At 53.4% G+C, this 18,979-nt stretch overlaps 1 protein-coding gene across 6 annotated transcripts; it reads right to left on the reverse strand.

The window, feature by feature from the left end:
* Positions 1 to 3,970: 3,970 nt before the first annotated feature.
* On the reverse strand, positions 3,971 to 13,303 carry XIRP1 (xin actin binding repeat containing 1). 6 transcript variants are annotated; one of them, XM_074031745.1, is made up of 3 exons: positions 13,153 to 13,303; positions 6,853 to 10,213; positions 3,971 to 6,425 (listed from the first exon to the last, which is right to left on the reverse strand). In XM_074031745.1, the coding sequence occupies exons 2-3, from the start codon at positions 10,210 to 10,212 to the stop codon at positions 6,417 to 6,419; spliced, it is 3,369 nt and encodes a 1,122-aa protein (XP_073887846.1). In that variant the 5' UTR covers position 10,213; positions 13,153 to 13,303; the 3' UTR covers positions 3,971 to 6,416. The 6 variants fall into 6 exon arrangements, with proteins under 6 accessions (XP_073887846.1, XP_073887845.1, XP_015301165.1 ...); XM_074031744.1 differs by having other exon boundaries at positions 6,853 to 10,216; XM_015445679.3 differs by having other exon boundaries at positions 6,853 to 10,292.
* Positions 13,304 to 18,979: the final 5,676 nt, after the last annotated feature.

Raw genomic sequence — 18,979 nt, forward strand, 5'->3', positions numbered from 1 at the left:
AACCCCACCCCTGCTGCCTGAACTGCCTCCCCAAAGCTCCATTCTTGTTGGGCCACTTTCCTGCTCCCTATGGCCTGGAGGACAAAACCACCTCACTTGGACATTTCCAGGATAAAGAATGGGGAAAAGCAGACTAAGTTTTCAATACCCTTTCAGTAGAAAACTGTCCCAGAAACTCATTGACTACCTACTTCTTAATCCCCATAACTGTTTTTATGTGCACATCTCCACCCCCATAATAGTCTTGACTCCCACCCTCAAAAATGAACACTGGGCTTTCTCCAGAGCAGATCAGGCCAAAATCAAGGGCTGGGACAGGAAATACACTTGCAGGGAGAAGAGCTGGGCTTGAATGACCTCTTGAAAGATAATCCTTCATGTATTCACTCTAAAACATGAATTTAGCACTTACTATGTGTTCTGGCACCATTCTAGCACTGGGGATGCAATAAAAATCAAATGAGATGTGGTTCTTCATGGAAATGCTACTTCAGTGGGGGGAAGACTGACTGTGGAGATGTCACTTTCCAAAGACGTATGCATGTTCTAGAATTTTGCCTCTCGCCTACCAAAAGGTGATGTCTAATACCCCCTTCCTTTCAATCTGGGCAGACTTGTGACTCACTTGTAACCAACGGGATGTACAGATGTGATTTTTCATGACTTCTGAGACTAGGTCATAAGAGGCGATACAGCTTCTGCCTTGTTAGATGGGACATGTCTTTGGAGCCCTGAACTACAACTTAGGAAGTTCGACAACCCAGAGATTGCCATGTTGTGGGGAAGCCCAGGCCACATGGAGAGGCCACACGTGTGTGTTCTGGCTGACATCCCTGCTGACGTCCCAAACATTGTGGCACAGAAACAAGCCATGCCAACTGTGCTCTGTCCCAAATTCCTGTTTGGGGTGGTTTGCTATGCAGAAATAATATCTAGAACACTAAGAAACAAGGGAATAAGTGAGCAAGATAATTTCATATTGTGAGAGGAAAATATGGGAAAACATAAAGCAGCGTGAAAACAAGGGCCTCTTTAGATGGGGGAAGCGGGGAGGACTGATCAAGAAAGGTCTTTCTGGAGAGACATTGGAACTGAGACCTGAGTGAGAAGGAGCTCAACCACTAACCATCTGGGAGAAGAGACTTTCAGCCAGAGGGTTCATTAAGTACAAAGGTCCGGAGGCAGGAATCAGCCTGGTATGTTCTGAGAAGGGCAAGAAAGACAGTGTGACTAGGGTGATGTGGGTGAGAAGGAGAGTGGGGCCAACGAAGTTGGAGAGGAAGGCAGAGAGGCAAGTCATTCTGGTCCTACAGGTCACTGAGAGGAGTTTGGGTTTAAGAGTGAGTGAGCTGGGGAGCCGGTGGAGGGTATTATGCCGGAGTGCCTGGATCTGGTAAACTCTTATTAATAAAAGTTCCTGCTGCCTGCTGGAGGACAGAGTGTAAGGACACACAGGGCAAAGGGAGGAGGATCATTGGGGAGGCTACGGCAGTGCCTCATCCCCCAGGGAAGGGAGGATGCACGATGGCTTGAGACATGGTGATGGCGGTGAAGATGGGGACTGGTGGACAAATTCCGGACACAGAGGCAATGACAGAGAGTACCAGCGAGGGAGGAGGCGCCCAGTCCTGCAGGTCCCGAGCAGGATCTAGACATGGGTGAGGACGGGAACCCGCTATCCGTCTGGAGTCCGAAGGGAGCCTCAGCGAGAGGGCTGGCCAGGATGGCGCGTCCTGGCGTCCGTCGTCTGCAGTGCAGAGCCAGTCCCTGGCTGCGCTCCTGCCGGACGTCTCCCAGCAACAGCCGCCGCCGCCCGAACGTTCTGAACTCGGCGGCCCCTTAGCTCTCATCGTCGCCTCGGCGACGGCCGGTGGGAACACGCCCTGCGGGCTCCGGGGGCGGGGTCTTGGCGCCACGCGCTCCGCCTCCCGCGGGGTGCGCCTTCAGCCCCGCCCGCCCCCTCCCTTCCTCGGCGGCACGCGTGGCCGCAGGTGTGCAGGGCGCCCGGAGCGGCCTCGCCGAAAAGCCGCTTCTCTGTGCACGCCGCCGCCGGCGCGCACCACAGGCCCAGCCACCTCTCCCCACTCTTCCCCTCAGGCCGCCATCTTCAACCAACTGGACTGAGTCTTCTGTCATTCGGGTCACCTCCGCTGAGACGCCTTCCCTGACCACCCAAGTTGAAGGAACTGCCAACATTTCCCTCTTGGACTTTGTGTTTTATTTCCTTCACAGTATTTCTCCCCTCTAAAATTATCTTGTCTGCTTCTACCTATATTGTCTTCCCTCTTGAAACCGAAGTTCCATAAGCTGAGGCAGAAATTCTGCCTTGTTCATCTCTGTTGTCAGCACCCTGAACAGAGCCTGGCATGAATGAGGTGCTCAATAAAAGTTACTTGGATGAATCGGCAGATTTCCTCAATCATTTCATTCATTTATGCATTCATTTATTTGACATTTATGGAGTGCCTTCTAGGCACTTGTGGTAAAGAGGTACCAAGATGAACGAGACAGGGATACCCCTGGAGGTAAGAAAGAAGATATGTATTTTTTTTTAATTACGATAATACTAAAAGTGAATGTCTTTGAGTTCCAGATGCCAGGCATAGCTTCAAGCTCTTTATACTTTCTAGCGTTCCATTATTGGAAAGCTAAGCATGTGGGAGTTATTTGTCCGACTGCTCAAGGTCATTGCCTATATAGGCTGCTGGGCCCTGTAATCAAGTGAGATCCCGCAGAAGGCAGGGGATCAACAAGATTTGTGTACCAGGCCCAAGCAGGTGGATTTGGTACCTTGATTATTCTCGACACAGCACAGTCTCCCACAGGGCACAGGCTCCTTCCAGATCAGAGCTGTGTTGTCCCAGGAGAACCCTACGCATATTGGCTGAGCAGGCAACGAGGGGCCTGTGAGGGTTGTGGAGGGTTAGGCCCTGGGTTAGGGGTAGGATAGGGCCTATCTCTTCCATTGAAGCAAAGTGTGAGTAACTTTCCACATAAACTTGGTGTGAGGCAAACCTAGTTTCAAACGCCTGGATATCCAGGAAATCCAGGAACTAAATTTATTCCACCTCGGGGTCTTTGCAAGTGCTCTTCCCTCCACCTAGCATGCTTCCTCCCCCGATTTGCACATAGTTGCTCTTTGTCATTTAGATCTCAGCTGAGGTGTTTTTTCCTTAGAGAGCCCTGCCTTGGCCATGCCACAGTCTAAGGCAATCACCTGCCATTGTCGCATGACCATATTTTAAGACTTTTATCCCAAAATGGGAGAGTGGCCTAGTCAGATGCATCACCCTATTCCTGATCTAATTTTTCTTATATATTGTCTCTGTCTCCTCATTCTAAAAGGTTCCCTGAAAGCGGGACCCCATTGGACCTCACCTCTGTATCCCCATTGCCTAGAACAGGCCTGGAACACAGAAGATGCTTAGTGATTTTTGAAAGACAACTTGAAAAGGGCCCTTCACCAAAACATCCTGACTTTCTAGGCCAGGATCTGTGCACTCCATTTTCCAGGAACCCCTGCTTGGCACACGACACCTGGGCTGAACAGGCAGAAGTGACCCAGACATCTTGGGCAGAGGAATTCTCCTGGCATGAGTTCCTCCCGCTTCCCAGGCCTGAATGGGCTGCTCTCCAACTCTGGGGCAGGATTCTAAGAACCCCTCCAGGATGGTGTTCAAGAACATCCAGGAGGGGAGATCGAGATAGAGAGGGCAGCACTGTGTGTGTGTGTGTGTGTGTGTGTGTGTGTGTGTGTGTGTGTGTAATGGGGATAGGGGCAAGGAGACTAGAAGTGTGGGCAGGGCATTTCTGGTTGCCAGCCAAGATGGAGGAGAAGGGGTGGCTTTTAGAGCCTTCCCACACTACTGTTGCTAGGAAGACGAGGCACCTGGAGGTTGTGGCTGTTTTCTCCCCCTGCAGTGGGAACACAGACTGGAACAGATGTACACACAGTCAGACATGCACAGAATAGAGAATAAAACTTGGATTTATTCAGACCGTATGCTTCCCATTTGGGGTGCAGAGTGGGGGACAGTTGTGGGGACAGAGAAAGGCAGTGCATTTGGCTTCTAGGGATATGCTGATTGCTGACTCTTTGTCTGACCTTTGGGCCACCAGATGACCAGCTGAATGATGGAGATGGTGATGAAGGGGCTGGCGGCCAGGTCCTTCTGGAGACCTCACAGTGATTCCAAACAGAGACCAACGCTGTGTCCAGTTGGCTCTGTTCCTCTCCAGAGATTAAGGAGCAGATGGCTGGGAGCATTCAGACTAATAAAAAAAAAAATTAAAACTCTGGGTAGAGGGACACTCTGGGGGACTCCAACTCAGGCAGTGGTGTGCAGATTCACACATGTCCATGCATGGGCCAGGCCTGTGTGAGAAACATGTGTGTGTCTGTACATATTACATCCTCCACAAGGATGTAGCTGGGAGCCCCCGTCCTACCCCCACGCCTGTGCTACTCAGTGGGCCTCTTCCAGACCTTTCTTTTTCCATTTGGAAGAACTGGGCCTACTGAAAGAAGTGATGAAAGGGAAATGGCCCACAGTAATCCTCTGAAGATGCCCTTTCCTCTTGGTCCTTGCTCCAGTGTGCAGGAGGCAGGCACCCACCTCAGTCCTGGGGCAGTGGAGGCCACGAACAGGTGGCAGGTGTGGTGGGAGGCGGTGGGCCTCACTGGGTAGCTGGCTGGGAGTAGCTGCAGGACACCTGCACCATCTCAGCTTCTGTCAGGTCACTGCTGAACCCAGCTGGGCTGTGCAGGAACTGCCTCAGCAAGGGGGAGGCGTGGAGCCCGAGGTGAGAGCCTGGGCTCCTGGGTGGCTCTGCCTGCTCGGTGACTGTGGTGGAAGACATGAGGACTGTGTTCCCAAACTGGTCCACCTCCTCATACTGCTCAGTCACGGTTCTCATGGCTCCATAGTGCTGTGAGCTCCCTGGCCCAGTCTGTAGCTCCAGAACACTCTTTTGCCGCCCTCTGGGCAGGGGACTTGCTGAGGGAGGGGCAGGCTCAGGTTGCACAGAGCACTGGGTGATGTCCTTCTTCCCAGCCTTGTCTTGGACACCTTTCTGCTGGAGCAGGGCCTGGCCTATGTCCTGAGCCGCTTGTGTGCTTTTCACTGAGATATCAGGGTTACCCTTAAAGCTAGAAGTCTCTAGAGGCTTCCTTGTGGCTGACTGGATGGAGATAAATGTTGGGGAGGAGGGCGAATCTTGCCTGGAAGGTAAGACCCGAGGGAGGCACAAATCTTCTCTTGATGTCTCCTGCCTCCTGGTGGAAGGGGCAGTTGAGGCTGCGTGACTTCTGGCCTCTGTGTGATTTCTGATCTTGACTTGATTCTGGGCCTCAGTGTGGCATCCAACCTTGGTTTGGTTCTCGACTGCAGTTTGACCCCCGACCTCCTGGCCTGAGCCACTGGGCCTGGCACTACTGCTGACTGTGACACTGATCTTGTGGGCACTGTGGTCTTTTGGAGGTCCCTGGAAGTGGCCGCTGGCGCTGGCCTCAGGCTGGAGGCTAGACATGGAGCTGAGTGCCTTGTGCACAGCCTCTTCAATGTCCAGCAGCCTTGCCAAGGTCTGTTCCTTCAGTCGAGCGACCTCCGTGCTGACCCGTGTCAGTTCCCCAAATGCCTGCTCCACTGAGGCCTCAGGTTTTTGGTGGGCAGCAGGAGCCTGAGGAGCAGCCCCTCCCAGCTGGGGCACAGCCTCAAACAGCCTCCGCAGGGCCTGCACATCCACACTGCCTGCGGCCTCCTTCTCAAGGGCTTGCACCTGGTTCAGGAGGCCCTGGAGCTCTTTCTGGTTTCTTTGCAGACTCTCAGGGCTCTCAGGGGCCCCTTGGTGGGAACCTTCCATGGGCTGCTCTCCTGAGGTGCTGGGGCCCCACTGCAGTGAGGTGGGATCACGGTTGAGGGCATTGAGCTCGGGGGGCTCAGAGCTCTGGGCATTGCTGCCTGTAGCCTGATTGTTGGTGGGCCTGGGTGCCGTGGTGCTGAAGCCATGTTGGGGACTGGGCTGGCTATGTCCACTGGGGCATCTGGCCAGAGGTATGTGGCCCTGGCCTACAGTAGTGGGAACCTTGACTGGCTGAGGGATGGCTGCATCTGTCTCACCTCGTTGGTGTTCCCTTTGCCCCACCTCTGAGGAAAAGCTGGGAGATACAGGCAAGGGCTTGGGCAGCCTCTGAGGAGGGTGGCTCTGGGTTAGGTGTGCAGGTTTAGGGGGCAGCTGCGGCTTCTTCTTTGGGGGCATGGTGGGCTCCAGTTTTGAGGTCTTTGTCTGTGACCCTCCAGGGGTTTTCTGGCCAGCAGGGCTGCTGTGGGGGTGAAGAAGGGGGTCCTTCAGGGGCTCAGAGGCCTGCTGGATGGAGTCCTCGTCACGGCGGGCTCCGGCTGGAAAGTCAGGTCCTGTCACAGCAGCTGGGAGAGTAGGAGGAGGAGGAACAAAGGCATTATGGGGGTGCGGGCTGGCACCTGCGGCTTGGGGCCCAGAGGCCAGATTGTGGCTGCCTAGAGGGGCAGTCTTCAGGGTGGTCTCTGCAGCTTGGAGGTCCCCTGGGCAGACTTCTGCCATCAACTTCCCTGGAGGCCCCCAGGCCATCTGTGCGCGGCCCCCAGGCTCCTCCCGCCCTGGCCCAGTACTCTGACCTGGGCCTCCCTGGAGTGGGCGGGGAGCCTGGACTGAGAGGGCAGTCTCCCTGCGCCTTGACTGGGGTTCCCTCTCAGAAGGCTGGACACCCCCTGGTGGGTCAAAGGTCCTCACGGGATGAGCGGTGTAGATGCCGTCCTGAATTGTCACCCACCCCCCAGGCAGCCCTCTGGGTAGTGCTCGCTCTTCCCCACTGACCTTTCTGGGGGCTGCTGGGATCCGGGGATCAATTCCACCCCCAGGCCTGATGTTGCTTTGGGTAGCCCCAGCTTTCCGAAGACCGTCCTGGATGGGGTTGGAAGTGGCTGCGGGGGTGGGGCCCTGCTTGTGCTTATTCAGAACTTGCTGGTGCAGGCTCTGGGCTTCAGCTGTTGCCATACGCAGACTCTGCATGGCGGCCAGGAGGTCTGGGGCCCCAGGCCCCGGAGAGGTAGTAGTGGCTCCTTCTGACTTTCCCAAGACTGCCATCCCTTTCTGTCCAGAGTGACTGTCTTCCTGCTTTTCTGTGTTTTGCAACTGGGCTGGTGCTGCAGCTTCCCCAGCCAGAGGGACTGCCTTTCCAATGGACTGAGGAGGGCAAGGGATAGCTTGCCCTGAGGCTCTCAGATGCCCCATCCCCATGCTGGGGTCCAGTGGGGGAACATGGATGATGCTCTCAGCTGGGGGCAGGCTCTGGCCCCCCTCGCTGGCTGGCACTGGACTCGGGTCAGCCGGGGGCTCCCACCGCAGACTGTGCAGGCCACTCAGGTCTCCTTTGTCTATGCAGCTGGCCAACAGCTGCACGCTGCTCCTCTCGGAGGCCTTGCTAGTTAGCCGAGGCTGCAGAGAATAGGCAGTCAGTGCGACCAGGCCCTGCTCTGTCTCCTGCATCACCAGCCCAGTTCTTGCCACGGAGGCCCTGAGACCACAAGCCAGCAGCTGCTGGAGCTCGGGGTCCATGTCTTCAATACTCCCACTGCTGCCTGGAGTTGGCAGCCTCAGCTGCTTGAGTTGGAGCTGGCCAGTTGGGTCTTCCTGCACCAGCAGCCCCTGCTGGTCCACATCTGGCCGGCGCAGGACTTGGCGGATGATTCTGGGAAGTTCACCTGACACCAGCTCCTCCTTTCGTATATAGGGGAGTCCCTGCCCTGTGCCCGAGAGCACATACTTGGCAAGACAGAGCTCCCCTGGCCCTCGGGCCTCCATGAGGATGCCTCCATGGTGCAGGATGCCAGGTGTGGCATGCAGAGTCCGCAGGGTCCCCTCAGCTGCAGTCTCCTGGCTCTCTTGCATCCTGTTGCCTGAGGGGCTCATGGGCTGCTCTTCCAGGAGGTTGCCCCCTCGGATGCTCTCAGCTGCCAGGGAGCCCATGGGGCAATTCTCAAAAAGCCAAGTGAACTTGTGGACAGAACCCGCGGGGATGGACCCAGCGATTACCCGGGGCTGCTGTTCTTCCTTCTTGCCTGCCTCCAGGGCCTGGAAAACCTCCTTCTGACGAGACACCTGCCCTGAAGGGATCTCCACACGGCTGCAGTATCTCACAGGCCCTCTTCCGCAGGGACGACCTGAGGCCTGAAGAGGCTCGGTCTCAAAGACATGTCTGTCTGTCTGTCTTTCCCCAGCCGGGACCTGGCTAACCTGCAGGTGCTGCTCCCTGGAGCCCACTGGCCTGTCCACAGGTTGGGGCTTGAACATCCAGGTGCAGGACTGTGCCTCAGCCTTGGCTGTGGGATCTGTGACCTCTGACCCCTGCTTTTCGGCCAACTCACTCATTGGGCAAGTCTCGAACAACCACCGGATGGTCTGCACATCGCCTTTGGAGGGTGCCGCAGGCTGGGGGTCTCCCTGACTCTTCCCCTCTTCTTTCTGTCGTTCCTGCTGCTCCCGTTGGTGGATCATCTCCAGGGGCTGGGTCTCAAAAAGCCACCGAGCAGTGCCAACATCCCCAGCCACCACTTCCTGCCGGGTGATGCCCCGCACCACGTCGATGGTACTGGGGCTTCGGCCGAGCTGGGCTAGGGGCTGTGTCTCAAACATCCACCTGTAGCCTTGGACATCACCTCCGACTATCTGCTCTCTGCTAACAGAGGTCAGGGCATGGAGGCGGCCCTTGCTGTCCTGCATGGCATACACTGGGGACCCTATGCCCTGGGCCTGCCCAGCAGAATCAGTTCCTTCTTCTCTGCTTGGACTCCCATGGGCCAGAACCTCACCCTGTCCAATGCTGTCCAAGGGAAGGGTCTCAAAAAGGTTCTTAAAAGTCTTCACGTCCCCCTTTAGCCCATCCCTCTGGGGGGCACTCTGAGAGAAGGGCAGTGCTGAGGAGTTGTCACTGGATAGATGCCCCTCACCGTCCTGGGGATCCACTCGCTGTAGGTGACCCACTTGGACCTTGTCTCTGAAAGCATCCAGGGGCTTTGTTTCAAATAGCCACAGGGTGGAGCGGACATCACCAGGGACCACTTCCTCTTTGGGTGGGGCCTCTGCTCCAGCCTCCTCATCCCCCTTCAGAGTGTCCAGCGCTCGGGTCTCAAACAGATGCCGCTGCTGCTGAACATCTGGACCAGGTGGGATAAGGTCTGGGGATGGCTGGAAGTCCTTTTCATCTACTAAGATCTCCCGGATGGCATCCAGGGGCTGTGTCTCAAAGATCCAGCGAGTTGCACTGACATCGGGCCGGGACCCCTCCTCCAGGGAAATCCCCCGGATCACCCGCACCTGGCTGGGGTCCTGGTTGATGGCGTCCAGAGGCCGGGTCTCAAAGAGCCAGCGGGCAGACCTCACCGCGTTGCTTTGGATCTCCTCCCGGCATGCGGCCTTGACCTCATGGATGGCACCCTCTGCATCCTGGATGGCACACAGGGGCTCCGTTTGGAAAAGCTTCACTGTCTTTTTCACATCACCCTTCAGCTCCTGGATCTCTGAGCGCAGTTCCAAGGGGCTCTGCTCCTGCAGGGAGGGGCGGGAGCCCAGGCGGTCCAGCGGCCGTGTCTCAAAGAGCATCCTGGTACCCTGCACATCTCCGCTGGCTGCAGGTTCCCTCACAGTGGCCTCCAGTTCCTTGGCCTGCCCTGTCAGCTCATCCAGTGGCTTTGTCTCAAATAGCCAGCGGGCTGCACGAACGTCCCCTCCACTTGGCTGGGGCCTGGTTGGCTCCTGGTCTGTGCTGTTGGCAAAGGAGCCTTCCTCAAACTTGCGGGAGGTGGCCTGGACGTCACCACCCGGCACAGGCTCCTTGGCAGCTGGCCTCTCGTGATCTCCAATGGCATCCAGTCGCCAGTTCTCAAAGATCCATCGCATGCACTGAACGTCACCCTCAGTGGGTTCCTCAGAGCCCAGGACCTCGGCCAGATCCTCGGCCACAGCCTCGGCCAGATTCTTGCGGAGCTCAGGGTGGATGTGCCTGTAGAGGCGGCGGAGTTCACTAGCTTGCCGCTGCTGGTGGAACTTGGAGAAGGACTCCTTGGGTGGTGGCAGTGGCAGGTCATCCAGGGCTGGGGGTGGAGGGAGGGGCAGGTCCTCTGCAGTTGCCATCCTCATGGTTGGTGTGGGGGCCACCTGTGTCTGGGCGTCGGCCATCCTTCTGAGAAGAAGGGGCAGAGATGAGGATGGGATGGGGGGCCTTAGATCTAGATGTTCAGCAGGGTAGAGGCTGGATGCTGGGAGAAATGGCAGTAAACAGGGCTCAGGGTCAGAGTAGCTCTCGGTGACTTACACTTAGAGACTCCTTGCCTCTCTTTATGTGCCTGGCCTGGGTTTCACTTTGCTGCCTGTTGTGGGCAACAGGTCTTGAACTTAGGACATATGGACCCATTAATCACAGTGGGTTCCTGCTTTCCCTACATCTCCTGGGTTGCTAGGGAGCAACCATGGGACAACTGGACATGACACTCTTTCCTTTAGCTCCATAAGGGATGCCTAACTGGACAGGCCCCATCCTCGCCTTCCTTTGTTAAAAATCAGTGTTGCCCTAGAAGACTCCCAGGAGAGTGGCCTGGGGGAATCCTGACTTTTGGAGTCCCAGCCTTGGAGGGACAGGTCTCTAACCTGGTGACTGATTTCCCATGGAGACGAGATTCCTTTGCAGAACACCAGAGGGCAGACTTGCCATGTTGACCTGGAGTGCTGCCTAACTTTTATCTCTTGGCTGTCAACGCACTCCAACCTTTCCCAGGCCCAAGGAGGCAAGCGGAGGCCAACAGCCCATGCTAGGGCAGAAGCAGTTGAGGATCAGGGCTGGGAAGCTGCTCATCAGATATCTCGTGGTTAGGCCAGATCCAAATTCTGAATCTCTGGTCAGGGTTTTCTGCACTATACTCCAAGACTGAGAATGTCTGAGCTAGGGGGATCTCAAAGGTCTTTTAGCACAACCATTTATAAATAAAGACGAGGGAACTTAGGCCCAGAGTCAGATCTTGGTGAATAAGTGGAAGGCAGTGCTGGCTTGGGGTCCCTAGACTCTATTTAGGGCATGGGCCCAAGACATAAGAGGGTAGGAGGTGTAAAGCTTTCTTATTGGCCATAGGACCAGTCTATTCCCCAGCAGGCACCCCTCGGAGGATATGAGGGCGACACCTACCAGGGAGAGGACCATGGGACCAGGGTCCTTTCTGCAGAGACAGCTCTGCCCCTTGCCCCTGGAGACCGCTCTCTAAGCAAGCAAGCACAGCTTCAGGGGCTCGGACTCAGGGGGGCTTCAGGCTAAGCCCTACCCCTCCCTGGCTCCACCCCCACCCCTCAATGGCCTCCCACCCCTCAAGCCCTTCTCTGGTCTCTGTCCATGTATGTCTTATCTGTCTTGTGACAGGTGTACTAACAGTCCCCAGAGGCCAGTAGGGAAAGAATGGGAAGCATGTGCCCCCTCCCGCTGCCCCTGACCCACTGCTCTGCACCACACAGGGTGCTAAATATAGCTGATGTTCTGGCCTCAGAACAGCAGCCCTGGGCTCAGAGGGAGGCTGAGGCCCAGCCAGTGGGGATCCTCAGTGCCCTTGGCTCACCTCGTCTCCTTCGTTACCCTGGGCTCCCCTATCCTGCCTCCTGGGCTGGTTTCAGGCCCCTGGGCTGCAGTCCAACCAGGTGCTAGAACCTGGACACCTTCCCTGGCCAAAGGAGTCTGCGGTGGAGGGAAGTACTGGCAGCAAGTGGGGCAGGACTTCCTCCCTATGGCTACCTCAGAAGGAGGAGAGAGGAAATCGAGACCTCCTGACCCCATGCCCACCCTGGCATGTCCACCAAAGACATCAGAACCTTTGGGGAGTGTGAGCTCTGAAACCTGTAACCTGAGTCTCATCAAAGCTCTGCGTGGTTTTCTTTCATTTCTGAGCTCCAACGAGGATCCCCTGCCCAAGGCAAACCTGTGCCTGTCTCCACCTCCACTCCATCCTGTCACCAGCAGGGTGACCTGAGCAGATGGCATGGGCAGACCATCAGCTTCACCCCACCCCCACCCCCAGGAATTTCCAGAATCTCTGCTAAGGCCACAGGCAGTTATTATCATGGAGTCCAGGGATGTCAGGCCTAAGGACCCTCAGAGATCACTCAATCTAAACCCCTTATTGTTCAAATAGGGAAACAGAGGGCCAAAGAGGGGAAAGGAGCTGTCCAAGGAGGCTCAGCAAGGCAGTAGCAAAGCCTGAAGCATGCCTCCTGACTCCTGGCCTTCTCACCACCATCCTTGCCTGGCTTGAGACTCCTGGGGCAAGTGTAGAGTCAGGACAGAATTCATAACTGGGACCAGACTTAGGTGGGGTGACCCCAAGAACTGTCCTAAACCTTGGTCTCCTAGGGCTGGGCCAACCTCTCAGGATGGTCCCACTGCTGTCCTCAGGTTACCTCCTCCTCGGCCCAGCTGGCTCCATATGTCTTTACATCTGGGCAAATTCAGATCCGGTCTCCCTCCCCTGAGCGCCCCAGATCTGCCCTGGGGGCTTTCCCACTGGGCAAGACCATGGGCAGAGTCCAAATTCCACCCCAGGTTTTAGGCTATGATATGTAGGGAGCTGGGCTCCGGCCAGCCCCTGGGAGCTATGCCTGGGCCAGATATGCCGAGAGTGTCATCCACAGCAACTAGGCATGGGGCTTGTTCTAGCAATGCACACTCAGGCCTACCTACAGCCCCTGCTCCCGCCTCTCTTCTGTTCCTCCTTCCTCCAGACCCTGGGCCTGCCTGAGGCTTCCCTGGGAGGAAGCCCCGAAGCCTGAGGCATTCCATACCTGTATTTTAAAAATCACAACTCCAGGCCTTACTGGATCATGCCAGCCTGGCAGGACCCTGTCCTTTCTGCTAGCTTCAGGCCTGTGGCAGCCACTCTGAGAGCTCCCATGGGGCTCACACTGTCTTTACCTCCTTTGTGGGTTCTTTATATCTGAGACTTCCACTCACCTCCTCCCATGCATGCCCCTCAATCTCCTTCCCCCACTCAGAGCCACCCCTAATACGTCCATTCCAGGAGGGCAGGGGATCCCAGCTGTGAACGCCAGCCCTGCCGTGGAAGGACAGAGAGGTAGGTTACTCACCGAGGGTCTCTCTTGGCTGATGGGGTGTTTGGGGTCTGTAGCAGCTGTGGTCTCAGGGTTCGTCGTTCCTCTCGAGGTTCTTGTTCAAATTGGTTCTGTTCTGCTGGCTCCAACAGACACCTTCTTGCTGCCCTGGCTCCGGGTCTCTGTCCCCTGCCAGCCCCAGCAGCTGCCTTTATCTTGCTGGCTAGTGGGTGGGCCGTGGTGGGGGCGGGCGGGAGAGGCTATGTTCAGAGTATTAAGTGGTTTGGTTATTTTTAGGTCTTGTGGAAGTCACTCTTCCATCCTGGGGAATCAATTACATGTCCTTCGGGCTGGGGAGGGGAAACAGAGGGGGAGAAGCTTCATTCATCCAGAGTCTGATCTGGGGATTGGGGTCAGTGACTCAGCTGGGTTGTGGGGTTGGGGGTGTCCCAGACTATTTTGAGAGAGTGAATAAGAAGGGGCATCTGACACCTTGGACAGCTTGCCCCCGTCTTGTGAGCCTCCATCACTCTACTCTGGTCCTGCCTCTGACTCTTCCTGACGTGTCTCCACCCACTGTGCCAGGAGACTGGAGGTCTCCTGAGGGCAGGCTGGGCCTCTCCTCCTCTGTTCTGAGCCTGAATACCTCTGAGTGTGAAGCTCAGCTCTTTTTCTTCCCCATTCCCTTCTGCACTAAAGAATTCCTTCTTTCTTATCCATTCTTCCCCGTGCCCCACAGCACAGGTCAACACGGCCCTGATAAAGCTGGATTTGGGGGGAAGACATCTGAATGACAAGGCACAGCTCTTCACTGGGCCGAGATTGGCCAGGTCCAGCTCCTCCTTTGCGCCACCATACCCGGTTAATTTTTGTATTTTTAGTAGAGATGGGGTTTTACCATGTTGGCCAGGCTGGTCTTGAACTGCCGACCTCAGGTGATCTGCCTGCCTCGGCCTCCCAATGAATGAATTCCACAGCAGGACTCCGTGGTTTTCATCCCAGATTAACTGAGTCCTTTCTCTCTTCTCGACTCTTCCCTCTGACTCAGGGCCCAGGCTTTCTGGGAACGGAGGGGAGGGGAAGGGCGGCATGCAGGGAGCTGACCGTGGGGTTATTTCTGACCCTGGAGTCATCAGCTTCCCAGTCACAGATGGAGTGGCAGCGGGGAGGGGGGTCACACCTGCCTCCTCCTTTGCTTACCAGGGTCTGAGGGGCCCAGCAGGCCCAAGAGATCCTGGCAGTCAGACCAGTGTGGTGAAGGATATCAGGGGACCATCCACAGAAAACTTGAAAGAGGTGTTTCATCCTAGGTGGGCCTGGCCCAGGCTCCATGCCTGTGGGTATGCAGGTGCATTCTGTGGCCTGGCACATGAGGTCTTCCTTCTGACTCCCCAAATGCCCTCTGGTACCAGGGGATGATGCCAGACATTGCTCACTTTTTCCATGTAGTCAACGTCAGTCCTGCAGTGGCAGCTGGAACGGGGGCGAGGACATCTGGGAACCCCTCTTCCTGGTCTCCCTCCCTCTTGTCTCTTCCCCTGCTCTTTTCTAGCCCTCTACCTGTCCCGCAGGCTCCTGGCTCTCTCCAGGAAGGGCAGGGAGACCAATGTACCAGTGTTTCAGGGAAGGGGCAGCCTTAGGTCTCTCCGAATTTCTCCCAGGAGGAGCTTTCTCCCTGTGGATGCTGAAAGTTCCTACTTTCTAGGTTAGTTTTGAGAATTGAAGGAATTATTATATGAAAAGAGTGCCTCCAGCCAGGCACGGTGGCTCACACCTGTAATCTCAGCACACTTTGGCAGGCTGAGGCTGGTGGATCACTTGAGGTCAGGAGTTCGAGACCAGCCTGACCAACATGGTGAAACCCTGTCTCTACTAAAAATATACAAAATTAGCTGGGCATGGTGGCACACGCCTGTAATCCCAACTACTTGGGAGGCTGAGGCAGGAAAATTGAACCTGGGAGGCAGAAGATGCAGTGAGCTGGGATCGCAACCCTGTACTCCAGCTTGGGTGATAGAGTGAGACTCCGTCTCAAAAAAAAAAAAAAAAAAAAAAAAGTGCTTGAGAGCACTTAGCACATAGCCTATGCTTTAGAAGAGCCAGCTATTATACTGTATATAACACAAAAAAGAAAAGCTCCTAGGTGGAACTAACTTTTGTATTCACCTCCTGTGATAACCATGGGAGAAATTCCTCAGGCCTCAGTATTAGGAAAGAGGCTCTTCTTGAGCACTTGGTTTCTTTGTATCTAGTACAGCTGTGCTGTCCAATACAGTCGCCACTAGCCAAATGAGGCTATTTAAATTTAAGTACATTAAAATGAAATAAAATAAAAACTCAGTTATTTCACTACACTAGCCATATTTGAAGTGCTCCATAGAGACAAGTGGCTAGCAACTATTATATTGATTTTGTTTGTTTGTTTGTTTGTTTGTTTTTGAGACGGAGTTTCGCTCTGTTGCCCAGGCTGGAGTGCAGTGGCGCGATCTTGGCTCACTGCACCTTCTGCCTCCCGGGTTCAAGTGATTCTCCTGCCTTAGCCACCCCAGTAGCTGGGATTACAGGTGTGTGCCACTGTGCCCAGCTAATTTTTGTATTTTTAGTAGAGATGGGGTTTCATCATGTTGCCCACGCTGATCTCAGACTCCTGACCTCAGCTGTTCCGCCTGCCTCGGCCTCCCAAAGTGCTGGGATTACAGACATGAGCCACCGTGCCTGACCTGAAACTATTATATTGAATAGTGCAGAATGTTTCCATTATTGCAGAAAGTTCTACCAGATAGTGCTGTTATAGATGTTAAAATAAATAAGTAAATAATTTTTTTCTGGAAGGAGAATTGTCAATAAAATAAACAATTTTTATAACATATGGTGTTTCTCTTTGCCTTGGCTGCTAGGAAACTCAGAGCTAAATTTTTAAACTAGCAAGTAGACTTTATGGTCCAAATTCTCTGTAATGAGGGTGATCAACTTTTTGTTGTCTGTCTCTGAGGAGTTTTGCAAGACAAGGGACTTTCAGTTTTAAAACTGGAAGAGTTCTAACAAAGCCAGGACAAGCTAGTCACTCTATGTGTAATGATCTAATGATATCACATCATCATGATATTAATTATGAGGCTGTCAAGGTAGTAAACTAGGCATTATTTACTGGAGTATCTTTAGTGGCATTAAGAAGGTAAACTGAGGCATAATAAATTTTTTAAGAGTTTATGTGTGCAAACAACAATTTTCGAACCAGGCAGTCCCAAACCAGAAGTGGCTTGGGAGCTCTACTGAGGGAACACAAGCGGGAGCTTTTTATAAGACAGATACAGAAATAAAGCAAAGATAATATTTGATTGATTACAGTTATAGAGTTGTCTTATTTGGTCTATCCCATTGGAAAGTCCCTGGTTATATAATTATTTGTGCTAGCTGCTTCTCATTAGTTGCACTTAAGTTTTATTTTTCTTTAATAGAAGCATTTACAAGAAATAGCTCAAGGGCTGGCATGGTGACTCACACCTGTTATCTGAGCACTTTGGGAGGCTGAGGTGGGAGGATCACTTGAGCCCAGGAGCTGGAGACCAGCTTGGGCAACATAGCAAGACCTCGTCTCTACAAAAAATAAAAGAAAATATTAGCTGAGTGTGGTGGCGTGCACTCGTTGTCCCAGTTACTAGGGAGTCTGAAGTGGGAGAATTGCTTAAGCCAGAGAGGTGGAGGCTGCAGTGAGCTGTGATTGTGCCACTGCATTCCAGGCTAGGTGGCAAAGTGAGATCCTGTCTCAAAAAAAAAAAAAAAAAAAAAAAAAGAAAAAAGAAAAGAAGGAAGGAAGGAAGGGCGGGCTCCAGTTTTGCGTTATGTCTGCAAATCAAGCAAGGTTAAGGTCCCTTACGAGACCTAACTTGTTTTGCCTGCTCAGGGATACTTCAGGTCTGAGCTCCGTTTTAACTTACTTTAACAGTGGAGATACTGTGCCTCTATTTCTTTAAGCTCTCTCAAATCATTTTGGGAATGAGGCTGGAAATGAATAAATATACTGAGGTTGAACAGCTGATCTTTGTCAACAGGCAGAGAGGTGCTTGCGGAGGGTGTGTGAGGGAAGGGTGGTTCCCTTCCAGCTATCGCAATCCTCTCTTTCAGAGCCTACTGGTTCTTAGGGTCCAAGGCATCGTCTCCTACCAGCCCCTCCCTCCAAGTGGGGTCCATCGAAGTTGGGTTTGGGCAGAAATTCACACATAAATCATGAAGGAGCTGATAAGTAGCTGGCAGTTGACTCACTTCAAGTTTCAGGAGAGATGGGATTCAAGAATGATAGGAGCCAGACTGCTTGAGGCTGAATCCTACCCATGACACTTAATAGCTGTGCAACTCCTGGCTACCCTGGCAATGGCTGGCAGTCCTGGCTTCCTGCTGGCTGGGAAGCAGGCACTGGTGCCAGGGGGACAGCTTGGGCAGCCAGGCTGGCTCTGTTCCAAGCCTGCAGGGGAGGGGTCTGCTCAGCCTCTTGATACCAGAGAAGAATCATCTGAAGCCAGAGAAGGGATTTTTTTGCTCTGGGGTCAGCAGAGTTGAGGGGAGAGTCTCCATCCTCCTGCCATGGCAATATCATGGCTACCGTGTGAGAGGAAACAGAGCATGGTGTTTGAGAGAGTGAGAGCTGGTGTCAGATGGCCTCAGATCAAATTGCCAGTCTGTCTCTTACTATTTATTTGACCTCTGAGAGTCTTTGAGCTCTCTGTACCTTAATGTCTGTATTTAGGTTCTTCCAAGAGCGGAATCTGAGACAAGCATTTGAGTGCAAGTGATTTAACTGGGAGAGGATCCCAGGAATGTAGTGAGGGTAGAGAAGTGAGTAAGGGAAGGGATGAAAGCGGGTTGCCTCTGTAAACAAGTGGGGCTTAATCTCCTAATTTCCTTTTCAGGTAGTTCATCGTTAGAGTATAGAAACACAACTGATTTTCATATGTTGATTTTGTATCCCACGACTTTACTGAGTTTTTATCATTAGTTCTAACAGTTTTTAAAATGGAGTCTTTAAGAGTTTTCTATATATAAGAATCTGCAAATAGGGACAGTTTTACTTTTCTGATTTGATTAACTTTTATTCTTTTTCTTGCCTAATTGTTCTGGCTAGGACTTCGGTACTATGTCTACTCAATATAGAAGTGGTGAGAGGGAGCGTACCTGCCTTGTTACTGAATTTAGAGGAAAAGTTTTCAGTTTTTCACTTATGAGTATGAAGTTAGCTGTGGGCTTTTCATATACAGCTATTAGTATATTGATGTTCCTTCCTTCTGTTCCTAGTTAGGATGTACCTTCCTTCTATTCCTAGTTTATTGACAGCTTAAGCAGTCAAATTTTGTCAACTGCCTTTTCTTTTCTTCCTCTTTTCTTTTCTTTTTTTCTTTTATTGAGTCTCGCTCTGTCACCCAGGCTGGAGTGCAGTGGCATGATCTTGGCTCACTGCAGCCTCTAAGCCTCCACCTCCCAGGTTCAAGCGATTCTCCTGCCTCAGCCTCCCAAGTAGCTGGGATTACAGGCGCAGTTCACCATGCATGGCTAAGTTTTCTATTTTTTTTCAGTAGAGATGGGATTTCACCATGTTTGCCGGGCTGGTCTCAAACTCCTGGCCTCAAGTGATCCACCAGCCTCCCCCTCCCAAAGTGCTGGGATTACAGGGGTGAGCCACCGTGCCCGGCCGGAAGTGAATTTCTTTTCTTCATAAATGACCCAGTTTCAGTTATTCTGTTATAAGCAACAGAAAATGGACTAAGACAGTGGGGTATTTTCTACCAACCCTCACCTCCCATTGACTGGGTGCTGTTTCAGGAAGTGCTATCTATTTTCTCTTCCCCGTACTTCTTGCTTGCTCCTCAGG

The sequence above is a fragment of the Macaca fascicularis genome, chromosome 2, assembly GCF_037993035.2.
Source record: "Macaca fascicularis isolate 582-1 chromosome 2, T2T-MFA8v1.1".
Taxonomy (NCBI): Eukaryota; Metazoa; Chordata; class Mammalia; order Primates; family Cercopithecidae; genus Macaca; species Macaca fascicularis.

What these genes read in the sequence shown, in the direction of transcription:
- XIRP1 (XM_005546709.4), bottom strand. Translation starts at nt 10,212, where the DNA reads ATGGCCGACGCCCAGACACAGGTGGCCCCCACACCAACCATGAGGATG.